At 40.3% G+C, this 23052-nt stretch overlaps 2 protein-coding genes across 2 annotated transcripts; both read right to left on the bottom strand.

Annotated features, from left to right (window-relative positions):
* Window positions 1-1011: 1011 nt before the first annotated feature.
* OR10Q1 (olfactory receptor family 10 subfamily Q member 1) lies at window positions 1012-1989 on the bottom strand (the record flags this gene model as incomplete). Its single annotated transcript, XM_080816192.1, has 1 exon — window positions 1012-1989. One exon carries the CDS (start codon window positions 1987-1989, stop codon window positions 1012-1014), a length of 978 nt encoding a protein of 325 aa, XP_080672318.1.
* Window positions 1990-12018: 10029 nt separating this feature from the next.
* Window positions 12019-12972, bottom strand: LOC308351052 (olfactory receptor 5B12-like; the record flags this gene model as incomplete). The annotated part of the gene is made up of 1 exon (XM_080816536.1): window positions 12019-12972. One exon carries the CDS (start codon window positions 12970-12972, stop codon window positions 12019-12021), a length of 954 nt encoding a protein of 317 aa, XP_080672662.1.
* Window positions 12973-23052: the final 10080 nt, after the last annotated feature.

Below are 23052 nucleotides of genomic sequence, written 5' to 3'. Positions count from 1 at the left end.
TGCCTATATAAAGGTACTAATGACTCTGCTTCTATTATAAAGAGAACACTGAGAGTCTGTGGTGTGATCCAGCAATAGAGATATGCAAAATATCACCATGGGATACATCTAAAGCAGTATTCATAGTGACCGGGTTTTGGGTGACCATGCATATATCTTCAAATATTTTTGTCAAAGTGATAAATATAGTAAGACTGGCTGGTTGCTTCTTTTTTAAAAGATTATATTTATTTATTTGACACAGAAGGAGAGACAGTGCAAACAGCAGGAGTGGCATGCAGAGGGAGAGGGAGAAGCAGGCTCCCTGCTGAGCAGGAGGCCCCATGTGGGGCTCAATCCCAGGACTCTGGGACCATGACCTGAGCTGAAGGCAGACACTTAACTGACTGAGCCACCCAGGCACCCAGTTTTTTCCATGGCACTTGATGCCCCACTCTTGTTTTCCCAAACCTAGGGATCTTATGTTCGAAATCTGGCAGTTTACTCTCAACATGTGTTAGTTCTCAGAGTAAACTGACTCTGCTCCACCTTTCCTGATATACTCTTACATTCCTGGATTGAAATGTGAGAACATAGACTAGGCCCACCCACAGGGACCTTGTAACATGTGAAAGAGGCTTAATGAAGGAAACAGGCACATTGACCAGGCAGTTACTTGTCACACTTTAAGAGAAACACAAAAATAAGGCCTATGAGGTGAAACGTCCTTATGAACATTCTTCGAGGACTCGGTTAATACCATTGCTCCTCAAGAGGAGGCTTCAAGGATAATGATGTTGCTTCAGAGGAAATGTAGACTTTTAATTTGTGGCTAAGTGAACAGTAGCCTACGGTATCCCTGTCCAGTTTTCAGAGTTTTCATCTCAAAGAACTTTAAAAAAATGAAAATGAACTGTAGCAAAAAAGATGTGTTAGGAACAGAATTCATGAAACTCCAAACTTTGGAGAAATCAATGAAACCTGGCATTTGTATGTAAGAGTTTTACTTTGTCACGTGCTCAAAGACGTCTTTCAGTTCCCCCTAAAACTTGAAAGAGCTTCAGCTGTTCCTTTGCTAATGATGGCCTTTTTCAGGGCACCTTTGACATCCTTGTTCCTAAGGGTGTAAATCAGTGGGTTGAGAAGGGGGGTGATGAAGGTGTAGACCAGGGCAAACTGGCGGTCCTCGTCCACTGAGGAGCTAGACTGGGGACGCAGGTAGACCAAGGCACAGAAGCCGTACTGCAGCAGGACCACAGTGAGGTGTGAGGAGCAGGTGGAGAAGGCCCGGCGGCGGCCCTCGGCGGAGCGGATGCGCAGGATGGCCGAGGCAATAAACACGTAGGAGACACTGATAAGCAGGAAAGGGACGGTCAGCACCAGGATGCCCACCACGTAGAGGACGGCCTGGTGCACGCGGATGTCAGCGCAGGCCAGACGCAGGACTGGGGGCACGTCACAGAGGAAGTGGTTGATTTCCCGGCGGTGTCCGCAGAAGGGCAGCGTGAAGATTAAGGCTGTGAGCTGCAGGGAGAGGAAGAGGGCCAGGCCCACGGCGCACACCACCATCTGGACGCACAGCCTCTGGGTCATGATGAGGGTGTAGTGCAGTGGGTGGCAGATGGCCACATAGCGATCGTATGCCATGATCGCCAAGAGAAAACAGTCAGCGCCGCCGAGAGTGAGAAAAAGGAACATTTGCGCCCCACAGCCAGCCAGTGGAATGGGCTTCCGGGCCCCCCAAATGTTGGAAAGCATCAGAGGCACCACCACCGACGTGTAGCAGATTTCTAGGAAAGACAGGTTGCACAAGAAGAAGTACATCGGGGTGCGGAGCGAGCTGTGTGTGCACACCACCCCGATGATGGCTGTGTTGCCGCAGAGGATCAGCAAGTAGAGGAGGAGGAAGAGGAGGAAGAGGAGGACCTGGAATTCAGGGACGGTGGTGAACACGCGGAACACGAACTCAGTGGGGCCGGACTGGTTGAGGACGGGGCTCCTAGCAAACATTGTCACCTGCGAAGGACGAGCAGAAAGTGCTGAATCTTCCTTTGCCCAGCTGCTTTATTGCCTGACTAAAATAAAGGATGGCAAGTTCTGTTTAGTGCAAAAATAATAACTCAGTTACTCAAATAATCTTGTTTGTCAAAAAATTAAAATAAAAATTAAGTGTTGGGTATTTGGTGATGTAGAAGTCCTGTAAAGTAAAAGATAGTAAAACACTGTTGTGTCTAAATAATTATTTCAAGTATTGTTTTATAAAGAATGGGAATTTCAGATCTAATTCTTCCCCCTCCCCCCCACAGGGGATTTATTCCTTCCTTCCTTCCTTCCTTCCTTCCTTCCTTCCTTCCTTTCTTTTAAGATTTTATTTATTTATTTGACAGACAGAGATCACAAGTAGGCAGAGCGGCAGGCAGAGAGAGAGGAGCAAACAGGCTCCCTGCTGAGCAGAGAGCCCCATGCTGGGGTGGATCCCAGGACGCTGGGATCATGACCTGAGCCAAAGGCAGAGGCTTTTTTTTTTTTTTTTAAAGATTTTATTTATTTATTTGACAGAGGGAGATCACAAGTAGGCAGAGAAGCAGGCAGAGAGAGAGAGAGGAGGAAGCGGGCTCCCTGCTGAGAGAGAGCCCGATCTGGGGCTCGATCCCAGGAAGCTGGGATCGTGACCTGAACCAAAAGCAGAGGCTTTAACCCACTGAGCCACCCAGGCGCCCCAAAGGCAGAGGCTTTAACCAACTGAGCCACCCAGGTGCCCCTCAGATCTAATTCTTAAGGAGTTCATTATGAAAAATAAGTTTTACTAGTAATCCAGATCTAAAAACCTCTTGACTGATATAAAAATATAAGAAATGGGTAGGAGAAAGGAGAGAGAGAAGTAAAACTGTGTCAATATTCTCAAACCATATAAAGAGTGACTCAGTATAAATTACATTATTACTTAGATGTGGATGATTAAAGTTAATTCTTTATATATTCTTTAATAATTTAATATTAGTCATCTTAATAACGATCACAAAAGGGTGTATTTTTCCATGTAGATGTAATATAAACATATATATCTTTCCCCAAAATTAAAGAGAAAAATGAGAGAAGGAAGCTTATCATTCAAACGAAAAAGAAGGGGGCACCTGGGTGGCTCAGTGGGTTAAGCCTCTGCCTTCGGCTCAGGTCGTGATCTCAGGGTCCTGGGATTGAGCCCCGCATTGGGCTCTCTGCTCAGCAGGGAGCCTGCTTCCCCCTCTCTCTCTGCCTGCCGCTCTGCCTACTTGTGATCTCTCTCTCTGTCAAATAAATAAATAAATAAAATCTTACAGAAAAAAAAAAGAAAAAGAAAAAGAAGAACAAAATGGATGCAGAATTCCATAAAACAAAAATCTTTTTAAAAATATGGTCAGGGCGCCTGGGTGGCTCAGTGGGTTAAGCCTCTGATCTTGGGGTCCTGGGATCGAGTCCCGCATCGGGCTCTCTGCTCGACGGGGAGCCTGCTTCCTCCTCTCTCTCTGCCTGCCTCTCTGCCTACTTGTGATCTCTCTCTCTCTCTGTCAAATAAATAAATAAATAAAATCTTACAGAAAAAAAAAAGAAAAAGAAAAAGAAGAACAAAATGGATGCAGAATTCCATAAAACAAAAATCTTTTTAAAAATATGGTCAGGGCGCCTGGGTGGCTCAGTGGGTTAAGCCTCTGATCTTGGGGTCCTGGGATCGAGTCCCGCATCGGGCTCTCTGCTTGGCAGGGAGCCTGCTTCCTCCTCTCTCTCTGCCTGCCTCTCTGCCTACTTGTGATCTCTCTCTATCAAATAAATAAATAAAATCTTTTAAAAAAATGTGGTCAGAATTATCATATGATCTCTTTGATATGAGGAATTTGAGAGGCACGGTGGGAGGGGGCATGGTGGGTAGGGAGGGAAAAAATGAAATAAGATGGGACCGAGGAGGAAGACAAATCACAAGAGACTTCTAATCTCAGGAAACAAACTGAGGGTTGCTGGTGGGGGGTGGTGGGGAGGGATAGAGTGGCTGGGTTATGGACATTGGGGAAGGTATGTGCTATGGTGAGTGCTGTGAATTGTGTAAGACTGATGATTCACAGACCTGTACCCCTGAAACAAATAATACATTATATGTTAATTAAAAAAAAAGAAATGTGGTCAGAAGTAGAATGATATATTATCAATTAGGACAATAAATACAGATGGGCATATATACTATTTTAAAACATAAAGATGTTCAGATTGAGTTAGGAAGCAAAATATTTTTAAAAGAGGAGAGGCAAAAATACAGGGTCATATAAAAACTACCACTCTTTATCTGAAAAATTTTGGAAAATTCTGAAATAGGAAATAAACCATAATCCCCAACCAAAAGAGATGGCAGGCATCTGATTGTCTCTATAAAAACCCCAAGGCAGCCAACTGAGAAGTAGTTAGAACAGATAAGAAAATGTATTAAGATGGCCAATAGTTAACTGATTCGTACTTAACAACTTTGATCTCCTTCCCCCCTATAAAATATCACATAGGGTGTTCACAGGACACTGAATTAATTCTAGGCAAGTAGTCTTCATTTCTATACACCTGAGCATTTACACTCTCTCCAGTTGAGGTTTTTGCTTATCAAGTCCCTTGTTTTTGGTTCCAACTGTGAATAAGCCAAGAACACTTATTATTGTTCAAGTTAATAGAATAGTGTATGGAATGTTGAACTATGAATGCAAAAAAGAATTTTTCAATGCGTGAAATCATACGGTATTTGTCTTTCTCTAACTGACTTATTTTGCTTAGCATAGTACCCTCTAACTCTATCCACATTATTGCAATTGGCAATATTTAATTCTTTTTTTTTTTTTTTTTGTCTGAGCAGGGATCCTGATATGGGGCTCCATCTCAGGATCCTGAGATCATGACCAGAGCTAAAGGCAGCCACTTAACCGGATAAGCCACCCAGACACCCCAAGATTTTATTCTTTTTGAAGGCTAAGTAGTATTCAATTGTGTGTGTGTGTGTGTGTGTGTGTGTGTGTGTGTGTGTGTGTATAAACACCATATCTTTTATAGCCCTTTATCAAGGCAAATCAGTTGTAATGTTTTGGAAATATTTGAGAAAAGTGAGTTGCAAATGAGTGATTACTGATGAATTAGTGAAAATGGGCAGAACTACTTCATAAGTTAGAGGGTAATATTAAAAATGATCTGTTTGTAAGTATTCATGAAACTTTTATTATTCAGCAATAATTATGAGAAATTTTAAAAATGAGGGCTGTCTGGGTGGCTCAGTAGTTTATGTATCTGCCTTTAGCTCAGGTCATGATCCCAGGTGCTGGGATCAAGTCCCACATCTGGCTCCCTGCTTAGCAGGGAGTCTGCCTCTCCCTCTCACCTTGTTCCTCCTCCTGCTATGCTCTCTCTCTCAACAAATAAATAAAATCTTTAAAAAAAAAAAGATCTGTGTCCTTAATCATGAAAGGGAGACTTGATGTTTAACAGAATTTGGGGAAAAGCCTAAACGAGGTTTCCCATGTAACTTTCTAGAATATCAGAGCTATAAAGTGCTCCTCCTCCCAGATAGAAAGATAGATACATGCAGGCAAACGTGTACATTTCCAAATAAATGGATTAATAGATACATGGATGCATATGTGCAGTCAAGCACATTTGGGAAAAAGTAAATATTCTCTCTGTGATCCACAATGGAGATAAACATTAAAAGGACTTTAGAATCCTGATAGGAAGTACATATAAATTTAACTTTTCAGGGGTGCCTTGGTGGCTCAGTTGGTTAAGCATCTGTCTGCCTTCAGCTCAGGTCATGATCCCAGGGTCCTGGGTCCTGGGATCGAGCCCCATATCAGGCTTTCTGCTCAGCAGGGAGCCTGCTTCTCCTTCTCCCTCTGCCTGCTGCTTCCCCTACTTGTGCTCTCTCTCTCTGTCAAATAAATATCATAAAATCTTTTAAAAATTTTAACTTTTTAAAACTTCTCTGGTGTTTCATGAAAGCTTCTTTAGGTGTCTTGGAAGCATATTCAAACATAAGAATAATAATGGCCTGTGCCATAATATGAAGGCACTCTTCTAAATTCTCTGCATGTATTAATTCAGATGCACCCCATAACAACACCATGAAGCAGGTAATATGTTATACCCATTTTACAGATAAAGGACCATGGTCCCAAAAGATTAGATAGTCCAAGATTCAACAGCTAGTCTATGGTTGGGGTTGTGATGTAAGCCCAAGCATTTTGGATCTAGAAAAGAAAGATCTAAATTTGGGTCCTGATTTCACCACTTCCTAGTTCCCACTTTCCTCCCTGCCTTTCCCTTCCTTACTCCCTTCCTCTCCCTGTCTTTCTGCCTCCCTCCTTCCCCATCTTCTCTCTCTTTCTCTCATTCTTATCTCTTAAAGTACAAAACACATTCCTAGCTCAAGTGCTGTACCAAAAGAGGCTGAATACGGTCTGTAGTCTAGTTTTCCTACCCTTGCTCTAACATATTACACACAGCAGGCAATTCGGAAGATCGATTAGGAAAAGATCAATTAGGAAAAAAAAAAAACAGCCATTAGTTTTTACAAAGTAAAGTCTCTGAAGATGTTTCCTTACCTCTTCGCAATTCACCACATTCCCTCAGCCATCAGAGAACATTCATAAGGGCAAAAGTTTTGCTTCTGTCTACAGATGATTAAGGCGGCTCTTCCAGAATATTGCCTGACCCTCCGTATTCTGTTCTTTAGGGATAAAATGAAATAAGGGTACATAGGATCCAGATGTGCATAATTCCCTAGAAATAAAAGTGACTAATGTAGGTGATGTCTTCATAGTACCTCAATGTGCATGGGAAAGAGTGTGCTTGTGTTCAAGAAGAGTCAGCTTTTAGGAAGCCATTCTTGGGATAAGACAAGATGAAGAGGAACTCCAGAAAGCAGGGATACTTTGAAATTATTCTAAGCCAGAGTCTTGCACAGAAGGACCAGGATCCTTTTCTGCACTCTTCTCTTTACTCAGAGCCCATTCTTGCCTGATTGAGCCAGATATTTTAGTGCCCTATAGGATGTCTTAAGATAATGGGTCCCCAAGAGGAGGAATTTCCCCAGTGGCCTTTCTTAAACCAAAAAACTAAAAAATACTGGGACAAAATTTCCTGGGTTGATCAACTGTGACAAAGTTAATGAGCAACTTTTCACACGATAATCATAGACAACTGTCATCTGGGGGCCACAGGTTGTATCCTCGTTCCTACTTATACCCAACCCATAGGAACCTGTGGATAGGTTTTGACAAATTCAATCTATGGGAAAAGTTCATGCCAGCTCAAGGGTCCCGGAAGGTGTAGACTGCATTAAAACTACCCTCCCCTGGGCAATTGGGAATGTGACTTTTAGGCTGAGATTTGTCATTCAAATGTTAAGTTACCTCAGGCAAATTTTAAAGATTTTTATATTTGCATTTCCTCATCTATATTATCAATGATTGGCGTAGGTGATATTCATGGTCCCCTCTCCCCTCAAAACTCTACAATTTCTACTTCTTTCTTTCCTTCCTTCTTCCTTCCTTTTCCCTTCCTTCCTTCCTGACTTCCCAACTTCCTTTCTTTCTTTTCCTTTCTTTCTGACTACTAGCACAAAAGACTCCTTTAGAATGGAGAATTCATGAAACAATTTTCTTATGGTTGTGAGGTGGTTAGTACCCTCTTTTCTGGATGTTTTTCTTTCTAAAGAAATTTCCTGAGAAGAAAAAAAAAAACCACACTCTTGTCCTTGCAGTCTGGTTTGCAAGGAGTAGCAACTCAAACTATGAGGTCTTCGTGAGGAATAAAGACTTTCACTGCCATCTAGACTGAGAGTATCTAGCACTATCACAGTAAGAGTCTTCAATGGATGCCGGTTCTTGTCCCCTCTGCTTTTCCTTCTGGCTATCAGACTACAGAGTAGAAAAGATTGGGTCATTTTTTTTTCTTTTCTTTTTAAAAAAGATTTATTTATTTATTTGAGAGAGAGAGAGGCAGAGAGAGAGAGAACACAAGTGTGAGGAGGGGTAGAGAGGAGGAAGAAAGAGAATCTCAAGCAGACTCCCAATGAGGATGGAGCCCAATGCAGGACTCAATCCTAAGACCCTGAGATCACGACCTGAGCCGAAAACAAGAATCAGCCACTAAACTGATGGAGCCACCCAGGTGCCCCTGATCATTTTTTTTTCTATTCCATATTCACCAGTAGAAGTTTTTTTTTAATTTTTTTTTATTTTTTTATTTTTTTTAAATTTAAAAAATTTTTTTTAATTTATTTTTATTTTTTTATTTATTATTATTTTTTATTTTTTTTAACCAGTAGAAGTTTTCTTATAAGGATTAGTCATCCTGTTATTTACATTTTCCATATGTTATACTCAAACTGATTATTTTTAATTTCTTGAATTTTACATCATCTGAAATGCCTCAAAAGGTTTCAGGATGACAGGTGGGCTCTATCCTAACATGTAAGCATTGGGTTTAGTTAATGAGAAGAAATATGGTTTGTACTTTCATAGGATGCGAGAAGAAAGAACATTGGGGTGTGATCTGAGAGATGCTCTCTATTTGGGCACATAAAATGAGCAAATCTTGAGTCCTATAATTAGCCATTAGGGACCCAGCTCTTGGTGTTGACCCATTTACTCAATCTCAGTTCATTCACTCATTCATTTATTCACTCATGTAGTCATCCAGTCATGCATCCCCTCACTCACTAGTTTAATTTTTCACTGAATAAACATTTAGTGGTTCCTATTAAAAATCAAACCTGGTAGAGATGAGAGGACAGAAGTATGAACTAATACCTGTCCTCAGGGTGTACAAATCCCATCAGATGCCAGGTCCAGGGGTCATCTTTTAACTTGTAGAAAATTCCCTCCTGGCCTGATTGAACCTGAGTGGCCAAGGATATCATTTCATTCTTCTGTGGCTCAACTAAAAAGATTTCCCCTCACTGTTGATCTGGAATTCAGTGTCTTGTTAAAATCAAGTCAGAGTTACTAGTTTGGGGGAGGGCTTGAGTTCATTCAGCTGTTCCTAATGCTTCTGTTTTAGTTCACTCAGACTGCTGTAACAAAGCATCATAGATTGGGTGGCTTATAAACAACATAAATTTACTTCTTTTCACAGTTCTGGAGGCTGGGAAGTCCAAGGTCAATGCACTGACAGGTTTCATGTCTGGTGAAAGTCTGTTTCCTGGTTCAAAGATGGCTGTCCTTTTTGCTTCTTCATTACATAGTGGAAGGGACAAAGGACTTCTCTGGGATCTCTTTTTTAAGAACATTAATCACCTTGACCAGAAACCTAAACTGCCTTCTCTGAAAGGCCCATCTCCTACTTCCATCACATGGGGCATGAAGATTCAGTATATGAAAGTTGGAGGCATATATTCAGTCTGTAGGAACTCCCATTCCCCAAGATAATCTGACAGAAACTTTTAGTTGTATGCATTTATTAAAAAAAATTTTATTAAAAGTTACAGAAACATTTTTGAGAGGCAATGAATTGCTACATTATTCCATTGCTGTCCACCACAGGGTGTTAGACATGGTTAAATCATTATCTAAACTTGCCCGCTGAATGTGCTACACAGCCCCTGTGACTCATACATCACACCAGCCCACCAGGACTTCGAAGGTCAGGGAATGGAAGTTTCTGGGCACACGTTCCCTTTTACTGTCTTTCCTATTTCTTTCCAGTGAAGCGATGAGACGTTTGGGATCTGATGAAGGTGTGCACATCTGATGTTCAGGTTCTCAGTCACCCACTTTCCTAAAAGTAGATGTTCACTGGAGCATGCAGGATTCCCAGCTAAGCTGCTTTATCTAAATGAGTATGTAGCATAAAACTTCTAGAAAAAAGGAATGACAGACCTCCCCAGATAGCAAGGGTTTCATTTGTAACAGTAGCAACGTATGGTCAGAATACAGGTCTCTGGTCTCTTTTACATACCTCTGATGACCTCAAAGACCAACATTGTTTAATGTGCTCCTGCTTAGAGCTGTGATGAGCATGGGGATTTAGGGTCTTCCGAATGTCAATATTGAAGGAGATTTAAACAGTTTCAGGGAGATGTCGATCAATATTATTGTGACTTTTCATGTCACTTTGTGTCCCAGTGCTTTAGTTACAAAGATAATTGTGTTGTACTGAGGAGACTAGTGATCCTTGATAAAAGAGAAATATTTTTAAAATTTTTTTATCTTATTTTTATTTTTTAGAGACAGAGAGACAGAGAGACAGAATGCGGAGGGAGGGGCAGAGGGAGAAGGAGAGAGAGAATCCTAAGCAGACTCCCCTCTGAGCACGGAGCCTGACATGGGGCTCAATTCCATGACCCTGAGATCATGACCCAACTGGAAATCATGAGTTAGATGCTCAACCAAAAGGGAAAGAGAAAAATTCTCTTCAGAGAATAATATCCTTTGTGCTCACTACATGGTATGGTGGGGTTAAACAGTTGTTAGCTGAGCTAAACTGGAAAGGGTTTGCTTTGGAGTCCCACAGACTTAGGTTCAAAATTCTCACTTTGCCACCCTCTGCCTCTGTCTGAACCTCCATTTCCTCCATTCTATAAGGCTGATCTCCTCAGAGGTAGTGTGGTATCTGAATGAGTTCACACATGCAGATAATGAGCAGACACCAGATCCTGAATAAATACTATCTCTTTTCTTTGGTCTCAATCCCCTCTTTGTGCCAGGCTTTGAGGAAATGACTGCATTTGACAATCTCCTGGTGTTCAGGTCTTATCCTTAGATCCATCCAATCCTACACTGTGGAGGTGGATTCAGGCAGCGGTATTTGAAAAATCTCCTCTAGATTATTGTCATGTGCAGCTAAGGTTGAGAACCTCTGTTCCAGATTAGTGTTTCTAGGGTGAGTCTTGTGGTTTCCAAACCTTTCAGAGTCACCAGGAGGACTTGCTAGTGCACAAATAGTTGTACTATGCTCCTAGAGTTTCTGAAGCTGTTGGTCTGGGGTGGGTATTTCTATAATTGGCTCTTATAAAAAATTCCAGGTGAAGCTCATGTTGCTGGTCTTGCAACAGTGCTTTTGAACTGCTGGTCTAGGGAAACAGTTCTCAAAGTGTGACCTGCTCACCAAACTCATCTGAAATACAGGAGAAACTTGTTAAGAATCCAGGCAGTCCTCCCTATCCATAATCTCTTACATGAACTTTATGAGAACTCAGTTAAGGGACAGGTATGGATATATTTTAATGTTCTGAACTGTTTTTCTCTCTGAAATGCAGGGACTAAATAGATTAAGCTCAAATAGTATCCCTCATTATCAATGTTCACCACTGGCATTTCTGCTAAGTTCAGGATCCAGGTATATGTGGATAGTGGGGGATAATTCTACAGATTTCTAGGCTCTACCAGAAATATACTTAATTAGATTATCTGGATAGCTCCTATAATTCTACCTTTCAATGTCTCTCAAGGTAATTTTTAAGAGCATGAAAATCTGAGAAACATGCCTCTGTATCATGTACAAAAATCATAGTTATTTTAAAAACTAGTAATTAAAAATGTAATTCTGGTATCATACACTTAAGAGATTCATCTGCAAAGCTCTTTAGACCAAGGTAGTCTAAGATTTTATAGTATCCAGGACTATAATCTTCATTTTAAGATATAAGCAACACCCTTTTTCTGGAAAAAGATATCCAAAATTTTTCCTACCCTGTCATATTCCCAAAGCATGAACAGAACCAGTCTCATTTGGAAGGGAACTTCTTAGAGAAATGAAAGACAAGAAAGAATTAAAATTCACAAAAATATTCTTAGATACTAGAAGTCCAATAGAAATATCACATGGTTTGCATGTTATTTTTTAAAAGATTTTTAAATTTATTTGAGAGAGTAAGAGAGAGCATGAAAGAAGAGAAGGTCAGAGGGAGAAGCAGACTACCCATGGAGATGGGAGCCCGATGCGGGACTCGATCCCAGGACTCCGGGATCATGACCTGAGCTGAAGGCAGTCGCTTAACCAACTGAGCCACGCAGGCACCCTGCATGTTATTTTTAACTAGGAGGCTAAACCCAGTGAAGACTTTGCTTTTCCAACCAACTTCTGAAATGCATTCTTGACCTCTTTGTTCCTTAGGCTGTAGACCAAAGGGTTTAGCATGGGGATGACCATAGTGTAGAACACTGATGCCATTTTGTCTGTGTCCATGGAATGACTAGAACTTGGCTGTAAATACATGAAGATGATTGTCCCATAGAAGATGGAAACAGTGGTCAGGTGAGACACACAGGTGGAGAAAGCCTTCTTCTGTCCCTCAGCTGAGCGCATCCTCAGGATAGCAATAAAAATGAGCAGATAAGAGTTCAAGATAACCAAGAGGGTGAAAAAGACATTGAATGCTGCCAATGTGAAGAGCACAATCTCATTTATGTGGATATCAGAGCAAGAGAGAGCCAGCAATGGAGGAATGTCACAGAAAAAGTGATTAATTATGTTGGAATGACAGAAGGAGAGGTGGAAGGTGAGGGCAACATGGATGGAAGACTGTAAGAGTCCACAGATGTAGGAGCCAGTGACCAGGGAGGTACACATAGCACTTGTCATGGTGGTGGTGTAATGTAGGGGTTTGCACACGGCTGCGTGGCGGTCAAAGGCCATTGAGGACAAGAGAAAACTTTCGATAGTGGCAAAGGCTGAAAAGAAGAACATCTGGGCAGCACATGCATTGTAGGATATGATTTTATCTCCTGTGGAAAACCCCACCATTACCTTGGGAGTGACAGCTGAGGCATAAACACAGTCCACAAGAGAGAGGTTGCTGAGGAAGAAGTACATGGGAGTGTGGAGACGAGAGTCCAACAGAATCAACACAATCATCCCAATGTTCCCAACCAGAATGATGAAGTAAATGATAGTGAAGACTATAAATAAAGGAACTTGCAACTCTGGGGCATCTGTTAATCCCACAAGAATGAATTGAGTCACTTCTGAAATGTTCTCCATCAAAATCATTTGGGAATCATCATAAGAGGCACCTATGACAAGATAAGCACACACAAGATAATTCTATTTGATTCCTAGCATAGGAACTAACTGTGAACAGGGTCTCAGTCAGCTTTCTGTCAAGAGCAGGAGCCCATGTACAACAAGATTGACTGAACACTGGGGAGGGGTGGGTTGAGCGAGGATCTTCATCTAAAAGTGATGTGGAAGGACACTGGAATATCTTTGCTGACTGTGCTGCCACAAGGGGACTACAGTATGATCCTGGAGGCACATTTCAGCTCACCTACACTATGGTATATTCTATTACAGTAAACCAATAGGACTAAACCAATAGGACTCTTTCCCACTAACTTGCCATACTTTGCAAACTCTCCTGTTACAAGTACATAAAAGCTTAATCAACAGAAAGGAAAAGAAAGTCATTGGCATATGATACAACAAGCTTCATCAAATACATTTCCTGTCTCTGAGGGACCTCTCACTGACTTGTTCATAATAGCTGAAGATATAGAGTGATTTGGGACCCTGCTCTACTCTAATTCATGAGGGCCCTTAATTGGGTGCTCTACCCTTAATTGGGTAGTGCTCCACACTACCATTGGCCCCTGAAGGAAACTTCATGATTTCTGGCACATTCTTAGTGATATTTTGGCATCTTTCAGGAGTTCTAAAAAAGGAGGAATTGTTTTTCAAAAGGTGGAAGCAAAATTTTAGTTGTTTTCTCTCTTTGTTACAGTCTTTATTTTTCTCCTAGGCTGACGTTTCCCATCTCCTACCACCATCCATGTCTTTGCTTTATTCATGGGAAGGGAGAACCGGGGGAGATGGAAGAGTTCCTTTCATTCTCACCTAGAGACTTTGCATCCTCAGCCAAGCCGTGGAGGTCCATCCGTTATCTGGTGTGTCTGGTTGTGCTTATCTCCAGTGGCAGCTTAGCTAACAGCTTACCGTGGCTGCCACAGGTATAAATATGAGAAGCCCTCTTCAACCCAAGAGACACTTTTGACTCTGAAATCTATCACATTCATTTCTACTGGATTAAAAATCCTTAATATTGAAGGAAGGAAATGATATAACCCTGCCTTTAAGATTAGCCTAGTGATAGAGACCTATTATCCTAAAGATATGTTCATCATAACATATTCCTAAAGTAGAGGTATGTATTTCCAGGGCACCTTAGAAGTAGAAAGGATGTATGGCTAGCCCAACACAGGACTATGAAAAATGCTCTGGAGATTATTACTCCTGAGTTGTGGCTTTGGAAACACAAGAAATATAATAATAATTTATTAGTTGTTATGATAACAAATAGTTACATAGTACTTACTTTGTATCTGGAAACTGTTCTAAGCTAGTCACATATATTAACTCATTTAGCAACTCTGGGAGGCAAATATTATTATTACCCCTACTTTTACTTCAGTGGAACTGAGGCTGAAAGAAGTAAGTTACTTGCCTAACTAGCAAATCTGGTGGTAGAACTGGGATTTGGACTCAGCTAATATTGTCTAAAATCCATAATACTAAGCAATCCTCTCAAAATAGTGGATCAAGTTAATCATCTTTCCTGAGGTTCAGGATCCTGATCTTTCAAGTGGGAATAATCACAATTTTCATCTTTTGAGGTAGATGAGTAGAATAACTTAGTTCATGCAAAATACTTAAAATAATGTCAACTACACAACAAGTACTGAAGTAATTCAAGCTGTTACTACCACTATTAGTATATCAGGCAGAAGAAACATCACGGATAAAAGCATGAATTGGCAAGCACAATTGTATAAATAGGCAATTATAAATAGAGAGGTATTAGTAATTAGCAAAATACATGGCACAATCAAAATCTCAAATAGTGATATGCAAGAGTAGTTGGTAGAAATGAGACTGCTAGAATTGAACCTTAAAAGAAAGAGTAGAAAAATGCATCAGATGATAGATCTAATACAATCATTTAGAAGAAGAGCATAAGGTGACTATTTATGCCATATATGACAGAGGATATAAGTATAGATAAATGTCACTCACTGATTAGCAACCTAGATGGGCTGCAATCTTGCGGACATTACTTACACTCTGCAAACCCTCAGTATGTTGTCTGTGAAAGACCTAGTTCATGTAATGCCCAATGTATCTATTTTACATAGCTGAAAAGTTTAAATTAAATGATTTATGGAGCTCTACCATCACGATGCCTGGCACATGGCATGTATTCAATGATAATTCCCTCCTGTTCTTTTCATAGCTGGCTTTGCACATAAGCCCCCTCTGTACCAGCAGCTGGCATTACATAATGAATAACAAGATTCCTGACTTTTTAAAGGGGTAGAGTCAGTCGGCTCTAGAAGTTATCCCCCCCAAAGTGATAAGTGCTTTATAAAAGTATGTATAAAGTATTACAAAAGGATTGTGAAAGTGCCTGGAATGTGCCAGAACACCTTACTGACAATGAAGTTACTTCCTCCTGAGACTTGTTCCTCAATTTTTCCCCCCTCAATTCTTAAATGTCTGTGCTTGCTAGAGTTTCCAAATTTGGCCCAAATACACAAAAATGTGAATCCAATTTCATTTATTTTTGAGAAAAAAAGTAAATTTCTGTAACAGATGTACCAAGAATAGCCAACATATTGACCACACATATTTTCTATACTGTTTGTAGGTATAATAGGACACAAAACAGCTTCTTTTGATGCAGGAATTTGAAATGTAGGGGTATGGGTATGACTGTACCACAAATACACATCCAATTCTGAATATGAAAGTTCTTTGAAAAGCTTAAAAGATGCTAACATTCTAGTCAAGCAACCTGAGCCATTACTTTCCATGGTCTATCTCATCTCTTGGTTACTGCAAGCCAATAATACTGAAAGTCCAAACTTTGACATTCCCAAAGAAAATGACTTTACGCTCAAGATACCCAAAAAGATGTTAAAAGTTCTACAACACCCAAGATTCAGAAAGGAAGACATATTTGCACTGCTATTCCTCTAGCATGCTCTAAATAAAAGGAATAAAGAGACATGGTCTCCCTTTTTGACTCTGTCACCCCAACCACTCATTTAAGACATTTGATTGCAATCAGTGGAAAGAGTGGTGAATGACCAGCCAAATTTGTTTTCCACATTTGTAAAATGAACATGGTTAGATCCTCTAGAGCCCCTTTCCTTTCTAATCGGTTACAGTTGTGTGTTTTCTTGATACTTACTTTTGTCCTAGGAACAGACAAAGGAGGGTACAAGGTAGGGAGTGTGGAAAACCGTCATGGCCACACTGTTGACCAGAAGTCCACATCCAGGAAAACATCATGCTAGAGAAGCTCCCTCCCCACCTGTGGAGCACTGTGTTGTGGAACATAACTTGTGCTCTTACAAATACCAGGGTTGAGACATGATCTCAACACGATCTTTTCACACCAAAGATCTCAGGAGAATGTTAGGGTTGTGTGAGTGGATATCTCAGGAGGCTCCAGATCCAGGATTGGCCCCCTGACCTGAATCTGATGGGAGCTATCAGAGGATAATGTCTGGGTGTATTTTAGCTGAGAGTGTTTTTGAAGGCACTGGGGAATGGACGCTTAGAGAGAGGAGCCGCCAATCAGCAAATCAGCAGTACCATAGCCACACTAGGCAACAAAAATAAAAACCTCACTAAGATCTTGGCTTAGGTGATGTCAGGAATCCACATAAGCTTTCTCAAATCTACATCTTTCTTAAAGGTCTACAATTGTCTCCAGGAATGTTATTTATTTATTTATATTTTAAAATTAGTTTTTGAAGATTTTACTTATTTGTTTGAGAGAGAGGGAGAGAGAGTGGTGGGGAGAGGCCGAGGGAGAGGGGGAAGGAGAGTCTTGAGCAGACTCCACACTGAGCACAGGGCCCAGCATGGGGCCTGATCTCACAATCCTGAGATCATGACCTGAGCCAAAGCCAAGCATCAGACACTTAACCGACTGAGCCACCCAGGTGCCTCTGCAGGATTTTTTTTTTAAAACAAGATACTCATTTATCTTATCCTACAGAGGTGATTTAGGGCGATTTTGGGGGGGAGATTTCCCTCTCTATTTTTTAGAACTAAGGGTATGGATCCATTCTTTCTTCTGTATAGTTATCTTTGGCTAGAAACAAGCACCAGGCAGAATTATGTCTCCTTCATCAATGACGTGCAATGTAGCTGGAGCAAGTCATGGGACCTACCTTCAGATTCTAGTTCTGCCACCAACTGCAGGGTGACCCTGGCCAAGTTATTCAGTTTCTCAAAACTTCAAAGTATCACCTATAAAAAGAAGGGCAATACTATACCTCATAAGAGCATCCTAAAGATTAAATGAGATGTCTAGCACATATCAAGAGGTCAATAATTTTAATTTTACAACTTTGTCATTAGTAAAAAATGATACATTATGTGGAACAAAAATGGTGGTGCTCAAGCATTGCATCAGTTCCCCACATTTCCTTGTCCCCTAGCAGCTAAGTAGAGCCATGAACTAGTTCTATGTAATGGGTTGGACAGGAAGCAAACCCATTTCTGGGTTGTGATATAGAATAGCCAGCACACAACTATGGAATCCCTCTCCTCTGCCATGGTACTTGAGGTGGCTCCTTCTTCCAGAAGGTGTAGCTACAGATGACAAAGCCTCCATCAGCCCTAGTGTTTGAAGGAACACATGGAGAGAGACTTCTCCTTTCCAACATAACCTGTGAGGCACATGTAGTAGCAGAAGTCAGAAATAAATCTTTGCTGTGTCAAATCACTGGACTTTGGGACTGATTTGCTACTGCAAATGACATTAGTCTATCCTGCCTAATATGCATATAATAAGCTTTGTGTGTTTTGTTGTCTGTGTGGCTGGCTTGCTTGCTTCCTTCCTTCCTTCTTTCCTTTCTTTCTTTCTTTCTTTTCTTCTTTCATTTTTTTTAAACAGATCCTTGAATACTGGTTCCCTTATCATTTATTACCTCTTTTTAAAATTTATGGTTATATAATTAACAGACTATAAAATTCACCTGTTGGAATGCCTGGGTATCTCAGTCAGTTGAGCATCCCACTCTTGGTTTTGGCTTAGGTCATGATCTCAAGGTCATGAGATTGAGCCCTATACTGGGCTCCATGCTTAGCATGGGATCTGTGTGAGAGTCTCTCTTTCCTTCCACCCCTCCCCCAATTGTGCAAACTCTTGAGATAATTCTTAAAAATTTAAATTCTTAAAATTCTTAAATTCTTAAAAAATTAAATTCACTCATTGATGTTTATCATTCAGTGAATTTTTAGCATATTCAAGGTTGTGCAACCATCACCACAGTAAACTTGAGAACATTTTCATCACATGAAAAAGAAACTGTACTGATTATCAGTCACTCACAGTGTCTTCCACCTGCACCCCAGCCCTAGGAAACCACAAAGCTAATTCAGTCTTTATAGATTTGCCTTGTACAGAAATTTCATATAAATAGAATCATACAATATGTGATGATTTGTGAGTGGCTTCTTTCACTTAGAATAACGTTTTCAAGGTTCATCCTGTTTTTACCATGTACCAATATGTTATTCCTTCTTGTCAGATTTTGATCTGATATAAGATTTCAAATAGTTCCTTTCACTCTCTAGATTGACCTATCATTTTCTAGATGGTGCTTTCTGAAGTACAAATATTTTAATTTTTTTTAAATTTTATTTTTATTTTTTTATTTTTTATTTATTTTTTATTTTTAATTTATTTTTATTTTTTAAATTTCTTTTCAGCATAACAGAATTCATTGTTTGTGCACCACACCCAGTGCTCCATTCAATCCATGCTCTCCTTAATACCCACCACCTGGCTCCCCCAGTCTCCCACCCCCTGCCCCTTCAAAACCCTCAGATTGTTTTTCAGAGTCCATAGTCTCTCATGATTCACTTCCCCCTCCAATTTCCCTCAACTCCCTTCTCCTTGCCATCTCCCTATGTCCTCCATGTTATTTGTTATGCTCCACAAATAAGTGAAACCATATGATACTTGACTCTCTCTGCTTGACTTATTTCCCTCAGCATAATCTCTTCCAGTCCCTTCCATGTTGCTACAAAAGTTGGGTATTCATCCTTTCTGATGGAGGCGTAATACTCCATAGTGTATATGGACCACATCTTCCTTATCCATTCATCCATTGAAGGGCATCTTGGTTCTTTCCACAGTTTGGCGACCGTGGCCATTGCTGCTATAAATATTGGGGTACAGATGGCCCTCCCTTTCACTACATCTGTATCTTTGGAGTAAATAACCAGTAGTGCAATTTCAGGGTCATAGGGAAGCTCTATTTTTAATTTCTTGAGGAATCTTCACACTGTTCTCCAAAGTGGCTGCACCAGTTTGCATTCCCACCAACAGTGTAAGAGGGTTCCCCTTTCTCCACATCCTCTCCAACACATGTTGTTTCCTGTCTTGCTAATTTGGGCCATTCTAACTGGTGTAAGGTGGTATCTCAATGCAGTTTTAATTTGAATCTCCCTGATGGCTAGTGATGATGAACATTTTTTCATGTGTCTGATAGCCATTTGTATGTCTTCATTGGAGAAGTGTCTGTTCATATCTTCTGCCCATTTTTTGATATGATTGTCAGTTTTGTGTGTGTTGAGTTTGAGGAGTTCTTTATAGATCCTGGATATCAACCTTTTGTCTGTACTGTCATTTGCAAATATCTTCTCCCATTCCGTGGGTTGCCTCTTCGTTTTGTTGACTGTTTCCTTTGCTGTGCAGAAGCTTTTGATCTTGATGAAGTCCCAAAAGTTCATTTTCGCTTTTGTTTCCTTTGCTTTTGGAGACATATCTTGAAAGAAGTTGCTGTGGCTGATATCAAAGAGGTTACTGCCTATGTTCTCCTTGAGGATTCTGATGGATTCCTGTCTCACGTTGAGGTCTTTCATCCATTTCAAGTTTATCTTTGTGTTCGGTGTAAGAGAATGGTCGAGTTTCATTCTTCTACATATAGCTGTCCAATTTTCCCAGCACCATTTATTGAAGAGACTGTCTTTTTTCCACTGGATATTTTTTCCTGTTTTGTCGAAGATTATTTGACCATAGAGTTGAGGGTCCATATCTGGGCTCTCTACGCCGTTCCACTGGTCTATGTGTCTGTTTTTATGTCAGTACCATGCTGTCTTGGTGATCACAGTTTTTTAGTAAAGCTTGAAATCAGGTAACGTGATGCCGCCAGTTTTATTTTTGTTTTTGAACATTTCCTTAGCAGTTAGGGGTCTCTTCTGATTCCATACAAATTTTAGGATTATTTGCTCCAGCTCTTTGAAAAATACCGGTGGAATTTTGATCGGAATGGCATTAAAAGTATAGATTGCTCTAGGCAGTGTAGACATTTTAACAATGTTTATTCTTCCAATCCAAGAGCATGGAATGGTCTTCCATCTTTTTGTGTCTTCTTCAGTTTCTTTCATGAGTGATCTGTAGTTCCTCGAGTACAGATCCTTTACCTCTTTGGTTAGGTTTATTCCCAGGTATCTTATGGTTCTTGGTGCTGCAGTAAATGGAATCGATTCTCTAATTTTCCTTTCTGTATTTTCATTGTTAGTGTATAAGAAAGCCACTGATTTCTGGACATTGACTTTGTATCCTGCCACATTACTGAATTGCTGTATGAGTTCTAGTAGTTTGGGGGTGGAGTCTTTTGGGTTTTCCATATAAAGTATCATGTCATCAACAAAGACAGAGAGTTTGATTTCTTCATTGCCAATTTGGACACCTTTTATTTCTCTTTGTTGTCTGATTGCTGTTGCTAGGACTTCTAATACTGTGTTGAACAAGAATGGTGAGAGTGGGCATCCTTGTCGTCTTCCTGATCTCAATGGGAAGGCTATGAGCTTTTTCCCATTGAAGATGATATTTGCTGTGGGTCTTTCATAGATAGATTTGATGAAGTTCAGGGATGTTCCCTCTATCCCTATACTCTGAAGTGTTTTAATGAGGAACAGATGCTAGATTTTGTCAAATGCATTTTCTGCATCAATTGAGAGGACCATGTGGTTCTTCTCTATTCTCTTATTGATTTGTTCTATCACATTGATTGATTTGTGAATGTTGAACCATCCTTGTAGCCCAGGGATGAATCCCACCTGGTCATGGTGGATAATCTTTGTAATGTGCTGTTGGATCCTGTTTGCCAGGATCTTGTTGAGAATCTTAACATCCATATTCATCAGGGATATTGGTCTGAAATTCTCCTTTTTGGTGGGGTCTTTGCCTGGTTTGGGGATCAGGGCGATGCTGGCTTCATAAAAAGAGTCTGGACATTTTCCTTCTGCTTCAATTTTTTGAAACAGCTTCAGGAGAAGATATGTTATTTCTTCCTTGAAAGTTCGGTAGAATTCCCCAGGAATCTGTCAGGTCCTGGGCTCTTGTTTTTTGGGAGGTTTTTGATCACTGCTTCAATCTTGTTACTAGATATCAGTCTATTCAGGTTGTCAATTTCTTCCTGGTTCAATTTTGGGAGTTTATAGTTTTCCAGGAATGCATCCATTTCATCTAGGTTGCTTAACTTATTGGCATATAACTGTTGATAATAACTTCTGATGATTGTTTCTACTTCCTTGGTGTTAGTTGTGATCTCTCCCTTTTCATTCATAATTTTATTAATTTGAGCTTTCTCTCTTTTCTTTTGGATTAGTGTGGCCCATGGTTTATCGATCTTATTGATTCTTTCAAAAAACCAGCTTCTGGTTTCATTGATACGTTCTACTGTATCTCTAGTTTCTACCTCATTGATCTCTGCTGTGATCTTGATTATTTCCCTTCTCTTATGTGTGGAGTTGGTTTAATTTGTTAATGCTTCTCTAGTTCTTTAAGGTGTAGAGACAGCTGGTGTATTCTGGATTTTTCCTTTTTTTTTTTTTTTTTTGAAGGAGGCTTGGATGGCTATGTATTTCCCCCTTATGACCGCCTTTGCTGTATCCCATAGGTTTTGGGCCAAAGTGTGTTCATTCTCATTGGTTTCCATGAATTGTTTAAGTTCTTCTTTGATCTCCTGGTTGATCCAAGCATTCTTAAGCAAGGTGGTCTTTAGCTTCCAGGTGTTTGAGTTCCTCCCAAACTTTTCCTTGTGATTGAGCTCCAGTTTCAAAGCATTGTGATCTGAGAATATGCAGGCAATAATCTCAGTCTTTTGGTATCGCTTGAGTCCTGATTTGTGACCCAGTATGTGGTCTATTCTGGAGAAGGTTCCATGTGCACTTGAGAAGAATGAGTATTCTGTTGTTTTAGGGTGGAATGTTCTGTATATATCCATGAGGTCCATCTGGTCCAATGTGTCATTTAATGCTCTTGTTTCTTTATTGATTTTCTACTTGGATGATCTGTCTATTACTGAGAGAGGCATGTTAAGATCTCCTACTATTAATGTATTCATATCAATATGACTCTTTATCTTGATTAATAGTTTTCTTATGTAATTGGCTGCTCCCATATTGGGGGCATAGATATTTAGAATTGTTAGGTCATCTTGGTGGATAGTCCCTTTAAGAATTATGTAGTGTCCTTCTGTATCTCTGACTACAGTCTTTAGTTTAAAATCTAATTTATCTGATAGGAGAATTGCTACCCTGGCCTTCTTTTGAGGCCCAATGGCATGAAAGATGCTTCTCCATCCCTTCACTTTCAGTCTGGGTGTATCCTTACGTTCAAAGTGGGTCTCTTGTAGACAATATATGGATGGGTCCTGTCATTTTATCCAATCTGCAACCCTGTGTCATTTTATGGGCATATTTAGGCCATTCACATTGAGAGTGATTATTGATAGATACGTTTTTATTGACATGGTGTTACCTTTGAAGTCTTTCTTTCTGTAGATTCTCTCTATATTTCTGTTCAATGATATTCTTAGGATTTTTCTTCTTTTATAGAACCCCCCTTAATATTTCCTGTAGTGTTGGCTTGGTGGTTGCATACTCTTTTAAGCCTTGCCAGTCTTGGAAACTCTTTATCTCTCCATCCATTTTGAATGTCAGTCTTGCTGGATAAAGTATTCTTGGCTGCATGTTCTTCTCATTTAGTGCCCTGAATATATCTTGCCAGCCCTTTCTGGCTTGCCAGGTCTCTGTGGACAGGTC

Source organism: Martes martes (assembly GCF_963455335.1).
Source record: "Martes martes genome assembly, chromosome: 10".
NCBI classification, from domain to species: domain Eukaryota; kingdom Metazoa; phylum Chordata; class Mammalia; order Carnivora; family Mustelidae; genus Martes; species Martes martes.
This window is presented reverse-complemented; position numbering and strand designations above follow the sequence as displayed.